The sequence below is a fragment of the Plecotus auritus genome, assembly GCF_963455305.1.
Source record: "Plecotus auritus genome assembly, chromosome: 3".
NCBI classification, from domain to species: Eukaryota; Metazoa; Chordata; class Mammalia; order Chiroptera; family Vespertilionidae; genus Plecotus; species Plecotus auritus.
Genome location: NC_137772.1, coordinates 130,771,690 through 130,787,166, shown reverse-complemented (window position 1 = coordinate 130,787,166; position 15,477 = coordinate 130,771,690). Strand labels below are relative to the sequence as shown.

The 15,477-nt window shown below is 35.9% G+C and overlaps 1 protein-coding gene across 20 annotated transcripts in view; it reads left to right on the top strand.

Moving 5' to 3' along the window:
- Positions 1-15,477, top strand: part of WNK1 (WNK lysine deficient protein kinase 1) — a 157,837-nt gene that overhangs the window by 114,716 nt on the left and 27,644 nt on the right. For 12 of the 20 annotated variants that reach the window (XM_080662269.1, XM_080662281.1, XM_080662270.1 and 9 more), the window contains 11 exons: positions 929-2,164; positions 4,057-4,140; positions 10,134-10,283; positions 11,424-11,882; positions 12,579-12,857; positions 13,545-13,642; positions 13,745-13,907; positions 14,303-14,419; positions 14,730-14,903; positions 15,083-15,140; positions 15,279-15,401. In XM_080662269.1, the coding sequence (XP_080518395.1) occupies positions 929-2,164; positions 4,057-4,140; positions 10,134-10,283; positions 11,424-11,882; positions 12,579-12,857; positions 13,545-13,642; positions 13,745-13,907; positions 14,303-14,419; positions 14,730-14,903; positions 15,083-15,140; positions 15,279-15,401 (2,941 nt within the window). The remainder of the gene's footprint in view (positions 1-928; positions 2,165-4,056; positions 4,141-10,133; positions 10,284-11,423; positions 11,883-12,578; positions 12,858-13,544; positions 13,643-13,744; positions 13,908-14,302; positions 14,420-14,729; positions 14,904-15,082; positions 15,141-15,278; positions 15,402-15,477) is intronic. The other 8 variants (XM_080662275.1, XM_080662277.1, XM_080662276.1 and 5 more) reach the window with 3 other exon arrangements.

Genomic DNA, 15,477 nt, shown 5'->3' with positions numbered 1-15,477 from the left:
CTTTGCTAACTTGATAGGGGTCTTCCCTATTGAAAAAATGAAACCGTTCTCTTTTAAAAAGTGAACCTTTGAAAGTAAATTATTACAGTGTGCACTGTTTGCACTTGGCAAGGGCAAGGTAGGATTCTAAAGTTAGAGTTTTAAATCCAGAACTGCTTCTTTGACCCCAAAAAGTATTGTTGTATCAATCAGCTGCTATTTATATTCCCTACTGATTTGAACACCAAATTATTCAACCCTTAACTAGGACCAGAAAAGTGGACATTTAGTAATTTGGCATCTGTCACATGTTTCATGTAGTAAAATTAACTGTATCTGGTTTGGGATAGACCAGAAAAAAGACATTATTGTCACTAGTCAAGTTGTGTATTTTTTACTATCCACCAAAAATCTCTTCTGATTTCTACTTAGAAGACATACAATTACTTGATAAGAAAATGACACTGAAGCCTCTAACAGGAGAGGATAATAAAAATATAGAATATAGGGAAGACTTTGTACAGTAGCTTAAATTAAAATGCATTCCTTATATTATAAAAGTGGTTGGGTTTATTGTTTTCCCTTAACTCTTTCTCTACTGATGTAATTTATAATAAGTATTAAGAGTAAGCATGTTAATTGTAGGTAAAAGTAAAATAATAACTTAGAAAGTTAAATTCTTTTGAGAAAGGAAAGTTAAGAAAGGAAATTTGTGGAAAAGCAGCTTTTATCTGAGGCAAAAAATCCTACAAAATAATTACATGGACCCTGGATGTATTTAATGGAATTTCACTATGCACATAATTTCTACAAGTATTGTTATTTCTTTATTAATTATAAATTTGGTGTAACCATTTCATAGGGTTACACTGAGCTATCCAGTTGTGCATGTCAAATGTAATTTCACATATGAATGTATGAATTACTTGTCTTATTCATGTTGATACAGCCTCAGTCCATGGTGCATCCGTGTGGGGGGACCCCAACATACCCAGAATCACAGATATTTTTCCCAACTATTCATGAACGTCCAGTTTCTTTTTCACCACCTCCCACCTGTCCACCGAAGGTGGCCATTTCCCAGCGGCGTAAGAGCACCTCCTTCCTGGAAGCCCAAACTCACCACTTCCAACCCCTGCTGAGGACTGTTGGCCAAAATCTTCTTCCACCTGGTGGCAGCCCAGCTAACTGGACACCAGAGGCCGTAGTTATGCTGGGTACTACAGCCAGTAGAATAACTGGAGAGCCATGTGAGATACCGGTCAATCCTTTGTTTGAACCACCTCAAGTTTACAGTGACTGTAGACCTGGACTAGTACTTTCAGAAGAAGCTCACTGTTTTGTTCCTCAGGAAGCATTGTATCTAGCTGGGGTACAGTACCAGGCCCAGGTGGCAGAACAGTATGAGGGTATTCCATACAACTCACCAGTACTCTCAAGTCCTATGAAACAGATACCTGAACAGAAGCCAGTACAAGGGGGCCCTACCTCAAGTTCTGTCTTTGAATTTCCATCTGGACAGGCTTTCTTGGTAGGACACCTTCAGAATTTAAGATTAGATTCTGGATTGAGTCCAGGATCTCCCCTCTCTAGTATTTCTGCACCTATCAGTACAGATGCTACACGTTTGAAATTTCACCCTGTCTTTGTTCCTCATTCTGCGCCTGCTGTGTTAACTCATAACAATGAGAGCAGAAGCAATTGTGTATTTGAATTTCATGTTCACATTCCAAGCTCCTCTTCAGGAGAAGGAGGGGGAGTTTTACCTCAGCGTGCTTACCAAAATCGACAGGTTGCAATGGACTTGAATCAGGAAGAATCACCTCCTCAATCAGTTGGATTACATGGCCGCCTGCAGCCTGTGACTGAAGAACAGCATAATTATGCCCCAGAATTGACCGTTTCTGTGATAGAGCCTATCGGACAGAACTGGCCAATAGGAAGCCCAGAATATTCCAGTGATTCCTCACAAATTACTTCTTCAGACCCCAGTGATTTTCAATCACCTCCCCCTACAGGGGGAGCAGCTGCACCTTTTGGCTCTGACGTCTCACTACCCTTTATCCGTCTGCCTCAGACAGTGTTACAAGAATCCCCACTTTTCTTCTGTTTCCCCCAAGGAACCACATCTCAGCAGGTTTTATCTGCCTCATATTCTTCAGGAGGATCTGCACTCCATCCACAGGTTATAGGAAAACTTCCACTATTTTAAACTACCCTACTACGCATCATTACATTTAAATTTTCTATCCCTCCTTTCCATTTATGAGGAATATTATTTAATTTAATTATTATTGAATTTCTTTATTTGGGGGTATTATAAACTATTTGTATTTAAGACCAAAATATGAGATAGAAGCTGCCTAATTTACTTATAATATATGCAGACCCTTAGAAAAAGAACATAAAAACTAGAATTTTAGTTGATTATCAAAATCAATTACTTCTATCCATAGATAGCATATTTAAAACTAGTAGTAAAAAAGTAGATGTCTATATTGTGATGTTGACTCAACATTAATTATTTATAAATACTAATGTGAAGTATTTCTTTCTCCCTATAAATAAGCATGGCTAGTTTAAAAAAAATCTTTTTTTTACCTAGAATTAACAATACACAGAATTTTCATTAGTGTGGAAGGATTTTAAAAGACAGAAAGGAAACGTCTTAAGAATTTGTTTTAACAAAATGAAGATGCCTTTTTAAAAAGGCATCAATCAAACAAGTCACTGTATATGTCCAAATAAAATGTTAATCCATAAAGTTAACTAATTCTAGTTTGTAGCAACTAAGTTAGAATCTAGTGTGGGTGGTGGGGTTTTTTTAAATTTGTTTTAAGAACTTGTGATATATGTTGCAAGCTAAGGAACATTACATATCTCAGGCCTTGGTGTTTTCATCAACAAATACAAATTTTTTTATAAGTCTTATTAAGATCTATGTAGGAGATTATACAATTATATATTTAAGACATAGTTTGGATCTTTTAAATATTTCACTCTTTTATAAAGAACTGTATGTTCTCCTTTGTACTTTCTTCCTATGTGGGCATAAACAACCCTGAAAGTGTACCTAAAGTATCACTTACTTAGAATAGTACCAAGAATCAAAAAGGTCCAGAAACTTGAAAATTATACTGCATGGGTATGCAGTACACTTATAACATTACACTAGTTAGTTGTCAGTCTGTACTGTAAATCTTAATGCACTGCCAGCCATTCTTCTTTAAACTTTCCAAAATAAAATTTCAAATATCAAGTAGTTAATTTACAGACATATTGCAGAAACAATGAATGTGTATAGGGGTTAAGATGTAGTGGCATATTATATCCAAGGAACCTTCAAAGAAACCTCTTGTAAAGCCCCACATTTTGTTATTTTAACTTAGACTTTTGTAGGTCAGGTTTTCTCAAATTCAACACTATTGATGTTTTACTTTGGATAATTGTTTGTTTGGGATAGCTGTTCTGCACAATGTAGGATATTTACCAGCAACCTTGGCCTCTTCCCAGTAGATGCCAGTAGCATCAACCAAAAACGTCTCCAGATACTGCCAAATGTCCCCTGAGGTGAGGGCAAAATTGCCCCTGCTTCAGAAATAATACTGTAAGCAATTTATGATAACAGATTTTTTTTTACATTTTTCATAAAAGTCACCATGACACTACAAGAAATAGCAAAAGGAACCAAATTAGCATTATCAAATATTCTTTTTTCTTTCGTTGTTCACTTATAGAGGGGTATTTTTTACATTAATATTCTTATTTTTTCCTGATTATTATCATTAACAATTGTATTAGGAATCTTCCATTTTTTAGCTAAAATTATAGCCTGAGCAGAAATGGTTAGGTTTTAACTATCAGTGGTTTTTGCATAGGATCAGAATATGTTCTTCTCTTAACCTTTTCTTACAAAATATTCCCCAACAGTCTCTTCCATATATACTTTATCAAGCTAATGTTTTATCTTACTCAAGCAAACTCTCAGGAGCTTAACATTTATTGCCAAAGCCTAACTTCTCTGTACATTTACTTCAGGGATTTTCTAATTTATTGTATTTACTTTTTTTTCTCTAGGCACAGGGGCAGAGCCAGGGTCAGCCATCCTCAAGTATTGTAACAGGGGTTTCATCTTCCCAACCCATACAACATTCTCAGCAGGTGAGAACAATTCATTGCTACATTTTATGGACTAGCAGTAGCCAATACACTTTTTTACATCTTTCTTGAATTGAATTTTTTTTTTTTTTTTGAATTGAATTTCTGATGTAAATAGCCTACTAAGTTTTTGAAAGGAAAATCAAGAGGCATAACATATCTCGTATTCAGTAACATTTTAGAAAATCTCCTTTATTTAATGTATTTTTGAGCAATCTACTAGATTAAAAGAATCATTGATGCTGGTCAAATTTATCTGCCTTCTTAAACAGATAATTCAATACATATTTTAATAATATAAAGAATATCAATTTTATTTCTTATATATATGACTTGTTCTTTTGTGAGCATCATCACTAGTGATATTTATAATAATTATTTGCATGGAAATAATGCTTTTTGGAACAATTGAATATTAACTGTTTCAAATAAAATTTATATGGTACATAGTTTCCTACAAAGTGTGTTTTTGAACCACCAAATTGTAAGTTGGCTTCTGTTCCTATTGATTTTTTTTAATTTAATCTTTATTGTTCAGATTATTACAATTGTTCCTCTTTTTTCCCCCATAGCTCCCCTCCACCCGGTTCCCACCCCACCCCCTCACTGTCCTCATCCATAGGTGTACAATTTTTGTCCAGTCTCTTCCCACACCCCCCACATCGTTTTCCCCCTGAGAATTGTCAGTCCACTCCCTTTCTATGCCCCTGATTCTATTATATTCACCAGTTTATTCTGTTCATCAGATTTTTTATTCACTTGATTTTTAGATTCACTTGTTGATAAATATGTATTTGTTGTTCATAATTTTTATTTTTACCTTTTTCTTCTTCTTTCTCTTCTTAAAGAATACCTTTCAGCATTTCATATAATACTGGTTTGGCGGTGATGAACTCCTTTAGCTTTTTCTTATCTGTGAAGCTCTTTATCTGCCCTTCAATTCTGAATGATAGCTTTGCTGGGTAGAGTAATCTTGGTTGTAGGTTCTTGCTATTCATCACTTTGAATATTTCTTGCCACTCCCGTCTGGCCTGCATAGTTTCTGTTGAGAAATCAGCTGACAATCGTATGGGTGCTCCCTTGTAGGTAATTAATTGTTTTTCTCTTGCTGCTTTTAATATTCTTTCTTTGTCTTTTACTCTTGGCATTTTAATTATGATGTGTCTTGGTGTGATCCTCTTTGGATTCCTTTTGTTTGGGGTTCTGTGCGCTTCCTGGACTTGTAAGTCTATTTCTTTCATCAGGTGGGGGAAGTTTTTAGTCATTATTTCTTCAAATAGGTTTTCAGTATCTTGCTTTCTCTCTTCTTCTGGCACCCCCATAATTCTGATGTTGGTATGCTTGAAGTTGTCCCAGTGGCTCCTTACACTATCTTCATATTTTTGGATTCTTTTTCTTTTTGCTTTTCTGGCTGAGTGTTTTTTGCTTCTTTGTATTTCAACTCTTTGACTTGATTCTTGCGATCCTCTAGTCTGCTGTTAGATCTCTGTATAATATTTTTTATTTCAGTCAGTGTATGCTTAATTTCTAGTTGGTCCTCTTTCATATCCTCGAGGGTCTTGCTAAATTTATCAGCATTTTCTAGGAAATTCTTGAAAAACCTTATAACCCTGGTTTTGAACTCTATATCCAGTCATTTGCTTTCCTCCATTTCTTTCATTTGTGATCTGTTTCTTTGTCTCTGCATTTTCAATGCTTCCCTGATTTGGTGGAGTAGCTTTGTGTGGTAGGTGTCCTGTAGGGCACAGTGGCTCAGCCTCCCCAGTTACCTGAGGTGAACACTCTTGGTGCACCCCTTTGTGGACTGTGTGCTCAGCCTTGTTGTAGTTAAGCCTTGATTGTTGTTGGTATCACTGGGAGGAATTGACCTCCAGGCCAATTGGCTGTGAGGATCAGCTATGTCTACGCTGGGAGAACTTCTGTGCTGGAGACAGCCTTATGAGACAAGACTTGCAAAATTGCAAAAGCCTCTGTGCTCAGCTTGAATGGGGTGGGGTCTCAGGGTGGAGCAGACAGCATTGGTTTCCTGTCAGCCCTGCCCTAATAGGCTCCTGTGTTTCAGTGTCCCATGGTAATCCCTGCAAGCACCTCTGAGAGAAAGCTGCCCTCGAGTTCCGCCCGCTGCCAGACAGTCCATTTTCTCCCCAAATGAGTCTGGGTCCCCAGAGTCTCGCCTGGAACTAGAGTTCAGTGCAGTCGGGAGCTTTTGTCTCTCTCCCGCTTGAGAAAGCCAGCCGCGCACTCAGAGTTACCAGTCCTCTCTGCATGCGCGCCTCAGTACCTCTGCTTCCTGCAGCTCCTCTGAGTCTCAGTGTGCTTTTCTCTTTCCTTCTAGTTGTAGAATTTCCACTCAGCCAGCCTTCCTGTGGTTCTGGATGATGTCCGTTTTGTCTTTTAGTTGTAGTTTTGAAATTGTTGTGCGAGGCAGCAGTTTAGGTGTTTTCCTATGCTGCCATCTTGGTTTTTCCGTTCCTATTGATTTTTGAAACAGAGCCTTTAATTCTTTTTTGTTGTTGTTTTGTTCATCTTTACCTGAGGATATGTTTATTGATGTTTGGCAGGAGGGAGGGAGAGAGAGAGAAACATCATCGAACTGTTGCCTCGCATATGCGACCCAACTGAGGATTAAACTGGCAACCTTTTTTGGTATAGGTGACGTCACTAAGCTTGTAATTCTTATTACAAATTGCCTGCTTTTGGTCCAGCATGTGACCGTGTAGTAATATGATACTAGTTTAAGATCAGGTGTTCTTTGTACAAGGTTAATATGGCTATATACACATTTAACTCTGTGAACACCTCTATCTTATAGAATGTGGGTGTTGGGAATTATATGCTTTGTCTTGCTCCTGCTGTTTCTTCCAGACAAATATTTAAATGTATATATATTTATAGTTAAGTTGAGTAGTTACATTTTTGCCAACCTTAACTAATTCTATTTTAATATTAACAACTCCCAATAAGAATATAGATTAAAAGTTATATAAAGCTGGTTGAGGATAGAAGCATTATTGTGGATACCAGTCTCCTAATTTGTCTGTCTTTGGACACAGAGCGAATACCAATAAACTGAGCAAATATAAGTGTGTACTCTGTTTTTCCCTTTCTATAGGAATTTCTTATGTATCTTACTCTGTTTACACAATTCCATAAATATCAGGTTAAAAGAATTGGGTAGTTGACTCTTCTATGGAAAAAATATGGCTAAATGACTATCTCTACAGTACAAATAGGAATCAATTTATGTTTGTGATCTTTTAAGATAATTTTTATTTTGTGACTTATTTTAAATATAGCATGATATTTAAGTTAAGTAGAATCATAAAATTGAGTCAAGTATTTGTGGTTTAAAATACTTAGTTTTTCCACGGTCATATAAACCTGTAAATGGATAGAACTAAAAATTACAAGTCAGAATTCAAGGTTTCTATAGTGTTCTTTTCTTCTATATTAAAGTTCTATAGGGACTTAAGATTCTGTAGAGGTACCCAAGAAGCTGCACTTATTTGTTTTAGCTACTGGGGTTCCATAAATTTAAAAAAAAGAAAGATTTTTAATCTCTTGTACTATATGAGTAGAGTCTGTTTTTACATATGATTTTTATTTTACCCCTTAGGAAACCATATCTCTAGTTTTATTAGAGCTAGGCAAGAAATGTATTTTAGCTGGAATTTACTTTATTTCATAGGTTTCTGAAATATAATGGATAAGGGACTTGTTTTTATTTTTCATGTTTTTGTTGAGTACCTTTTAGCGGTATGAGATACTAAAAAATAGCTTCTTCTTTTACTGGAAAACTTAGTTTGTTGCCATAAGAAAACTCATGAGCTACTCTACTTAGTAACTTCTTCTGTAGGGCACATGTAAAATCTTCAGGTATTTCTTAGTTTCCGTTTAATTGAGGTTCATGACTATATTTTTTATTCAGCACTCATGTCCAACAGATAGTACACAGTCAGGATAGGTTGGTTTGAACCAAAAGAAAAAAAAAAGGCTGATTGGAATGAGCTGATAGAGTCCAAATCTTGATGTAAGCATGGTTCTGCATTTATGCTGTTGGGAGAGATAATCATATACCCAAATATAAGATAGGGATTTTTTTCTCAAATTTATCCATTTTCTTTAGTATAAAGAAGGGAATCACCATATATTCAAACCTTTATCATACTTTCATATCACAGACCTCTTAATGTCCTTTATTTTGAACAATAACCAAGAAATATTAATGGAATAAAACTGGTGAGAACAAATGTAAGGATCTTAAAAGTAGTGTATGTGTTTGGAAATATTTATAGACAAATTCCGACAGAATTGGTTTTAAAATAAAAGTCAAGAAATTAAGCATAGACTTGGTTCTTATCATGAATATAAGTCTATAAGACAAATGCAAAAAAATCACCTCTCCCAATATTACTCAAACAGATGCTTATCACTGCAAATTTTACCTCAAGATGCAAAGGGAAAGTATTATGTTACGCTCCAGAACACTATAGCGTAGCTTCAGTGAAGACAAAGACACTGATGTATTACATACAAAGAGTTTGAATGATGGAGGAGGTAGCAATACTTCTAAATTACTATACTTATATAATATGCAATCTTATTTAGGTATATAAATTAATACCTTTGATAATTATAGTATTTTCATGTAAATTCCTTAAAGTTTAAATATATTCAAGTTGACCAAAAAGGTTTACCAGTTTTTTGTTGTTCTTTTCAGTGGGAAAACGGAATTTTCTTATATTCAGAGATGCCTTATAGTTGCATACATATGATAGATATATTTTAGTTGCTGAAAATATTTTACATAATTCAACAGCCACTTGTCCCTCATTTGTTTTAAGTTAAAGTAAGAAAACTGCATTTTCAGAAATAGTTAAATAAGAATAAAATGAACATGACTAGTGGTGATTTTATTTTTCTAAAAAATCAACCAAAATAGTCATCATTGGAACATTCATGCCATTGATAAATGAAATGAAAACATATTAGAGAACACTTTTTATGTAACAGGCATGTTTTTATTTTAACAAAGAAAAATGTACTTACACATGTAAAAAAATCATAAAGGTGTGCACCAAATAATAGTGGTTGCCACTGAGAAATGGGGTTGGGGTTTTTTCACTTTAACTTTATAATCTGATGTATTGGTTAAAATTTTTATTACAAACAGGTATTGTTTTTATATTATAATTTTTAAATTAGTTACAGGTATTAGAAAATCTTAAAGTTCAGATTTTTGTTACACAAAAGGTAGCCATTAATTTATTATAAAAATTAGTATTTGAGTACAAATATGTGTCATGAATTAAGTTTAAGTGTGTTACACCAGAGTGCCCAGTATATGGTTGACTCCCAAATGTCATTCCCTTTGTCCTGCTTTGAGTTGAATTGACAGTGTCCTTATTTTCAAAGAAGGAAGCTTCATTTTGGCAGTAAAGTGAACAGTGTCTAAGGTATTACAGCTAGTAAATGCTAAAACTAAAATTGCTAATACAGTGCTCTTCTCACTATTTTGTAGCTATAATCAGAGCTATTTTTCAAGTAAATTAATTATACAGTTTATAAAATAGATTAATGGAAAGATTAAAGGGGGAGATTGGATTAGTTTAATAGAGGACCAAAGTGAGAGCTGATAATGGAGAAATGGGGAAAAAAAAAGGGGTAGTGGGGTTGGAGGAGGTAGGACCTATTTGGATATGGTATCTAAAGATATTTATAAATGACCTGCTATTGAGGCAAGAGGGAATGTTGAGTGAAGAACCAATGGTGACTCAAGTTTTGAAACATTGGTTAATTGTTCTTGGTGGTACCACACAAGTAATGAACACCAGAGGAAAAAAAGAAATGTAAAGGGAAATTGATGAATTTGGGTTTTGTATGTCTTGATTACTCAAATCATTTTCAGACACTGAAGGCCTTAGGCAAACATAATTCCTTAAAAACATGCTATTAATGACTTGAAATAAAACTGAGTAATTATATTTTATTCTCAGGCACAGGGAATACAGCAGACAGCCCCCCCTCAACAGACAGTGCAGTATTCACTTCCACAGACAACAACCTCCAGTGAGGCCACTACTGCACAGCCAGTGAGTCAGCCTCAGGCTTCACAGGTCTTGCCTCAAGTATCAGCTGGAAAACAGGTAAATAGTTTCTAAGAGTATGCTAAAGGGAATTCCATATAACCTGTTCTTTCATGTAGATAGACTTCTACCTTCTCTAATGGTGAAATATCAAAGTTGGTGTTTTATTGGTTTTTTTGCAAAAAAATGCTCTTTTTGTGCATATGCATTGTTTAATGTAAATGGATACATACTGAGCAGTGACCTTCTAAAAATGTTTAACTTTTAGGTTTGACAAGAGTTAGAACTGATGAGTTAATAAATGGTACATTTTCTAGAGTTGTGTCAGCTATCTAATATTCCAGGGAATATGCTGTATTTTCATATAGATTTATGTATTGTTTTATCCCTCATTGCCTAATGACAGTAAGTCATAAAAACCCCTTTTATGGAATGCTTTCTTTTCTAAGGCATTCTTCCAGTCACTTGAAAAGTGCCCCATAGAAGGAATACTCTTCTGAATTACCTTTTTCCAATTTTAACACTGCGGCTTGTTGTGCTTGTATTTTGTCACAATTTATTGTTTCTGTCATATTTTATTGCTCTGAGATACTATCAATTGTAAAATGCACCATTGTTTTATGTATCACTAAGTACTGACACACCATTAATTGTAAGATATATCTTAGTTTCACAAATGTTAAAATGACAGAGTGCTGGAGAGGGATGATTACCTCAAGAATCAGTGAAATACGGTAAATATAGCTACTTTTATAGGCCTTTGTTACAGGCAATATTGATGAAATATAATTCCACTGGGAAGAAAGAAATTAATTTGAATTTCAGTAACTGTTGTAATAGCAGTCATAGATTTAGTGACTGTAAACCTGCCAATGAATTATGGTATGGGAAATATATCTCAACGCTATAAACAAAAAAAGCCTTGCCTGTTTAAGGGTCCTCATTTTATTGTTGAACAATGAAGCATTAGTAAACTTCCCTACAAAGATCTGGAACAGTAGCCAATCAGCCTCTTTGTATCCTGCAATCCTTTCCCTATTTTTATGTGGCATATTAACTTACACTAATGTATCCAGGGTTTCTTTTTATTGTTTTCTTTTTAAGTTTTCATTCCTTTGAGCTAATACATAAATCTTGCTTTGGTGGCCTTGCTTTTCTTTTTTTTTAAATCTCTCTGTTTTGTTTTCTTTACCTTCTCAGCTTCCAGTTTCCCAGCCAGTACCAACTATCCAAGGCGAACCTCAGATCTCAGTTGCAACACAACCCTCAGTTGTTCCAGTCCATTCTGGTGCTCATTTCCTCCCTATGGGACAGCCACTCCCTACTTCCTTACTCTCTCAGTACTCTGTCTCTCAAATTCCTATATCAGCTCCTCATGTGACTGCGGCTCAGACAGGTTTCTCAACCCTTCCCATCACAATTGCAGCTGGCATTAATCAGCCTCTGCTCACCTTGGCTTCATCGGCTACAGCAGCTGTGATCCCAGGGGGATCAACTGTGGCTTCTAGTCAGCTTCCAACCCTTCTGCAGCCTGTGACTCAGCTGCCAAGTCAGGTTCACCCACAGCTTCTGCAGCCAGCAGTTCAGTCCATGGGACTACCAGCTAACCTTGGACAAGCTGCTGAGGGTCCACTTCCCTCTGGAGATGTTCTGTACCAGGTATTGTGTTGCCTAGCAAAAAGGAGGGCACCAGAGGCTTTGGTTCTTATAGTAGAACATCAAGGACTTGAGAATATAGTAGTTGAATGTCAGAATAACTAGCATAAACAGTAGTTGCTGATCTTTCCTAGAGAAACTAAAACAGTAAAATTCTGAGAAAGAATAGGTGATGATGTCTAACCATTGATTCATTTCCATTTTTCTAAAGGTACCTCTTGGGAGAAAAATGGTTCTCTTAAAACTCAGTGTAAGCTAATTGAATGCTAGATGTAGCTACTAAGAGTATAAATAGAGTAGCTAACATGGTATCAATAAAAAGCTTCAGGGTTTGGATTTAGAAGATTAGCAGGTCATGATATGACTGGAATGACTGATACCTTGAAGAGCTTTTTCATTCTTCCACTAAGATTGACTAGAAAGTAGATATTTTTTTCTGGAAGGAATTATGTGTATTCCTCCTATTTAAATAATCTTCAGGAGGGAAAAAAACAAACAAACAGCAACTTAAAGTACAGTTGTAGAGTCCTGTCCCCTAAATTGAAATCAGAAATCTTTAAATTATTAGAAAAAGAGTGGGCTACTATTCTTTGCTTTGTGCATTCTCTCTCTCTCTTTTTTTTTTTTTGGCATGTCTTGCTGTTTTACTAATTTGATGACCTGTCTTGCACTAACTCACCTTCCTCATTTCTATCACAGGGCTTCCCACCTCGATTGCCACTACAATATCCAGGAGATTCAAATATTGCTCCCTCTTCCAGCGTGGCTTCTGTTTGCATCCCTTCTACAGTCTTATCCCCTCCCATGCCTACAGAAGCATTAGCTACACCAGGTTACTTTCCTACAGTGGTGCAGCCTTACATGGAATCAAATCTTGTAGTTCCTGTGAGCAGTATAGGAGGACAGGTTCAAGTGTCCCAACCAGCAGTGAGTTTAGCACAAGCCCCCACTACATCCTCCCAGCAAGCAGCTCTGGAGGTAAATGGAATTTCTGCATGTTTACATCTAAAACATATATATAATGGGGTAAAAATTACAGAGCAGAAACATAGGTTCGCTGGTTTACAACTCATTTGGAGACTATTTCTAACTTCTGAATGACTTTTTCTTACAGCAGAATGAAATGCCAATGTGGGGGCCTTGTTGCCACTGGCTGTTTTGTTGGGAAGTGAGTGTGCCTTGGAGAAGATTAACCCTGTTAGCACTTCACTTCTCTAGCTAGTACTTTAGCCATTATTCTTCTCCTTTCACAAATTCTTGCCATTGGCAATCGTAAGAATATCTTACCCTGCTGTGCTCCCAGTAATCATTTTTGCCCTGCTAGGAGAAAGATCTGAATCATATTTGCACTTTACTCTGCCTGCCCTATTGCACACTTCTGGTAAGATGCTGGCTGCATGGCAAATTATAGTTTCTCACTATCTAGCAACTATGTTGGCTGGTATCACACCATGCAGTCTATATCAGAGACTAGCTTTAGAAACTTCCTTTGGAATTTTAAGACCACTATCTCTAGATGCTGAATATTGAGAATTACTAGTAAATTTAGTGCTTCTAGGACTTAGGGGAGGGATAAGAAAAATAAAAAGAATAGCTTTTTGGGAATGGTGAATAGTAAATAAAATGTATTACTGCCAAGATTTGAATTATCCTTTCTATTCACAGAGTACTCAGGGAGTCTCTCAAGTTGCTCCTCCAGAGCCAATTCCAATAGCACAGCCACAACCTACCCAGCCTACCACTTTGGTCTCTTCTATAGACAGGTAAGTAAAATCCTCTATCCTTGACTGGTAGTAGGATGGTATGAAACTTAAAAATATCAAAACTTTAAATCTTATATTGTAAACGGAACTCTTTTTTTGAAGTGCACATTCAGATGTTGCTTCAGGTATGAGTGATGGCAATGAGAATGTCCCATCATCCAGTGGAAGGCATGAAGGGAGAACTGCAAAACGGCATTATCGAAAATCTGTAAGAAGTCGATCTCGTCATGAAAAGACTTCTCGCCCAAAATTGAGAATTTTGAATGTAAGTATTGCTGATATGTGAGTTTCATATCATTTATATTATGTAGATATTTCTAAGTCTCAGGTATATTGATGAAATTTTAGGACTTTCTAATCACTCAAATGATACTGTTAAATTTCATATTTCTATAATAAGACTCTATTTACCTTTTAGAAAAAGAACAGTTTTAGTTTACATTTCTTTCAAACTCTTCAGTGGGAGATGAGTATGTGTCTCAAAGGCTAATATTTTCTTTATACCAGTTTAAGAAGCAGAGTATCGGTGCCAGGAATACCAGTGGTAACATCAGGCTTAAGTTCAAGTGATAATCTGTAATACTTTCTCTAATTCAGTAACAAAGGTGAATGTGGTCTTCCAAGATACGAAGTACCTTTTCTTTTTCTTTTTCTTTTTAGGTTTCAAATAAAGGAGACCGGGTAGTAGAATGTCAGTTAGAGACTCATAATCGGAAAATGGTTACATTCAAATTTGATTTAGATGGTGACAATCCCGAGGAGATAGCAACCATTATGGTATGTCTCCATTTGGAGTTCCAATTTTGCTTTAGTACTTGATCTAAGTAGCCACTGCCCTAGCCAAATATACAGTATTTTGTAATCAATTTTTACACTTATTTCTATGTGAATATAACTAGTACACCAAGCCTGTGATTTGGATGTTTTTGTCTAGGACATGTCTAACTAGTATTGAAGAATTTTCATATCAAGTAAGTAATAATATAGGTGTTATGCAGATAGGGCAGAGTCATGAAGTTGGTAATTGAATGACTTAAAGCTTGAGAAACATTGTACTAATCAGACTGACATCCCATTTCTTTTACAGGTGAACAATGACTTCATTCTAGCAGTAGAGAGAGAGTCTTTTGTGGATCAAGTGCGGGAAATTATTGAAAAAGCTGATGAAATGCTCAGTGAGGATGTCAGTGTGGAACCAGAGGGTGACCAGGGATTGGAGAGTCTACAGGGAAAGGATGACTATGGCTTTTCAGGTTCTCAAGTAGGTTCAACAATCCCATAGTGAAGGTTTGTTTATTTAACATATTACTGTAGTGCCAAGCAAAATGTCCAGTGATCATCTGTCTGAGATGATCAAACATTTATGTTCTCTTTGCATGTGGTAATTTGCCTAATTCAGATTGCATTGAGAATGAATTGAACTATTTTTGTTTGTTGTAGAAATTGGAAGGAGAGTTCAAACAACCACTTCCTGCATCTTCCATGACACAACAAATAGGTGAATCTCTTTTCTTTCCATGTTTGCTCTTACTTTTGACCAAAGTGTGCTAATAATGAAATCTTAAAGCTTCATGTCAGTGACAGTATATACAGTATAATAATAATGCAATCAAATGGTTTGTTTCTTTTAAACTAGGCATTCCTACCAGTTCTTTAACTCAAGTTGTTCATTCTGCTGGAAGACGGTTTATAGTGAGTCCTGTGCCAGAAAGTCGATTACGAGAATCAAAAGTTTTCACCGGTGAAATATCAGATACGGGTAAGGAATTGCTTCTACCACATAATTCTATAAATTTTGTGGCATCTCTGCTCTGTTGGAAGCTAGGTCATCTATT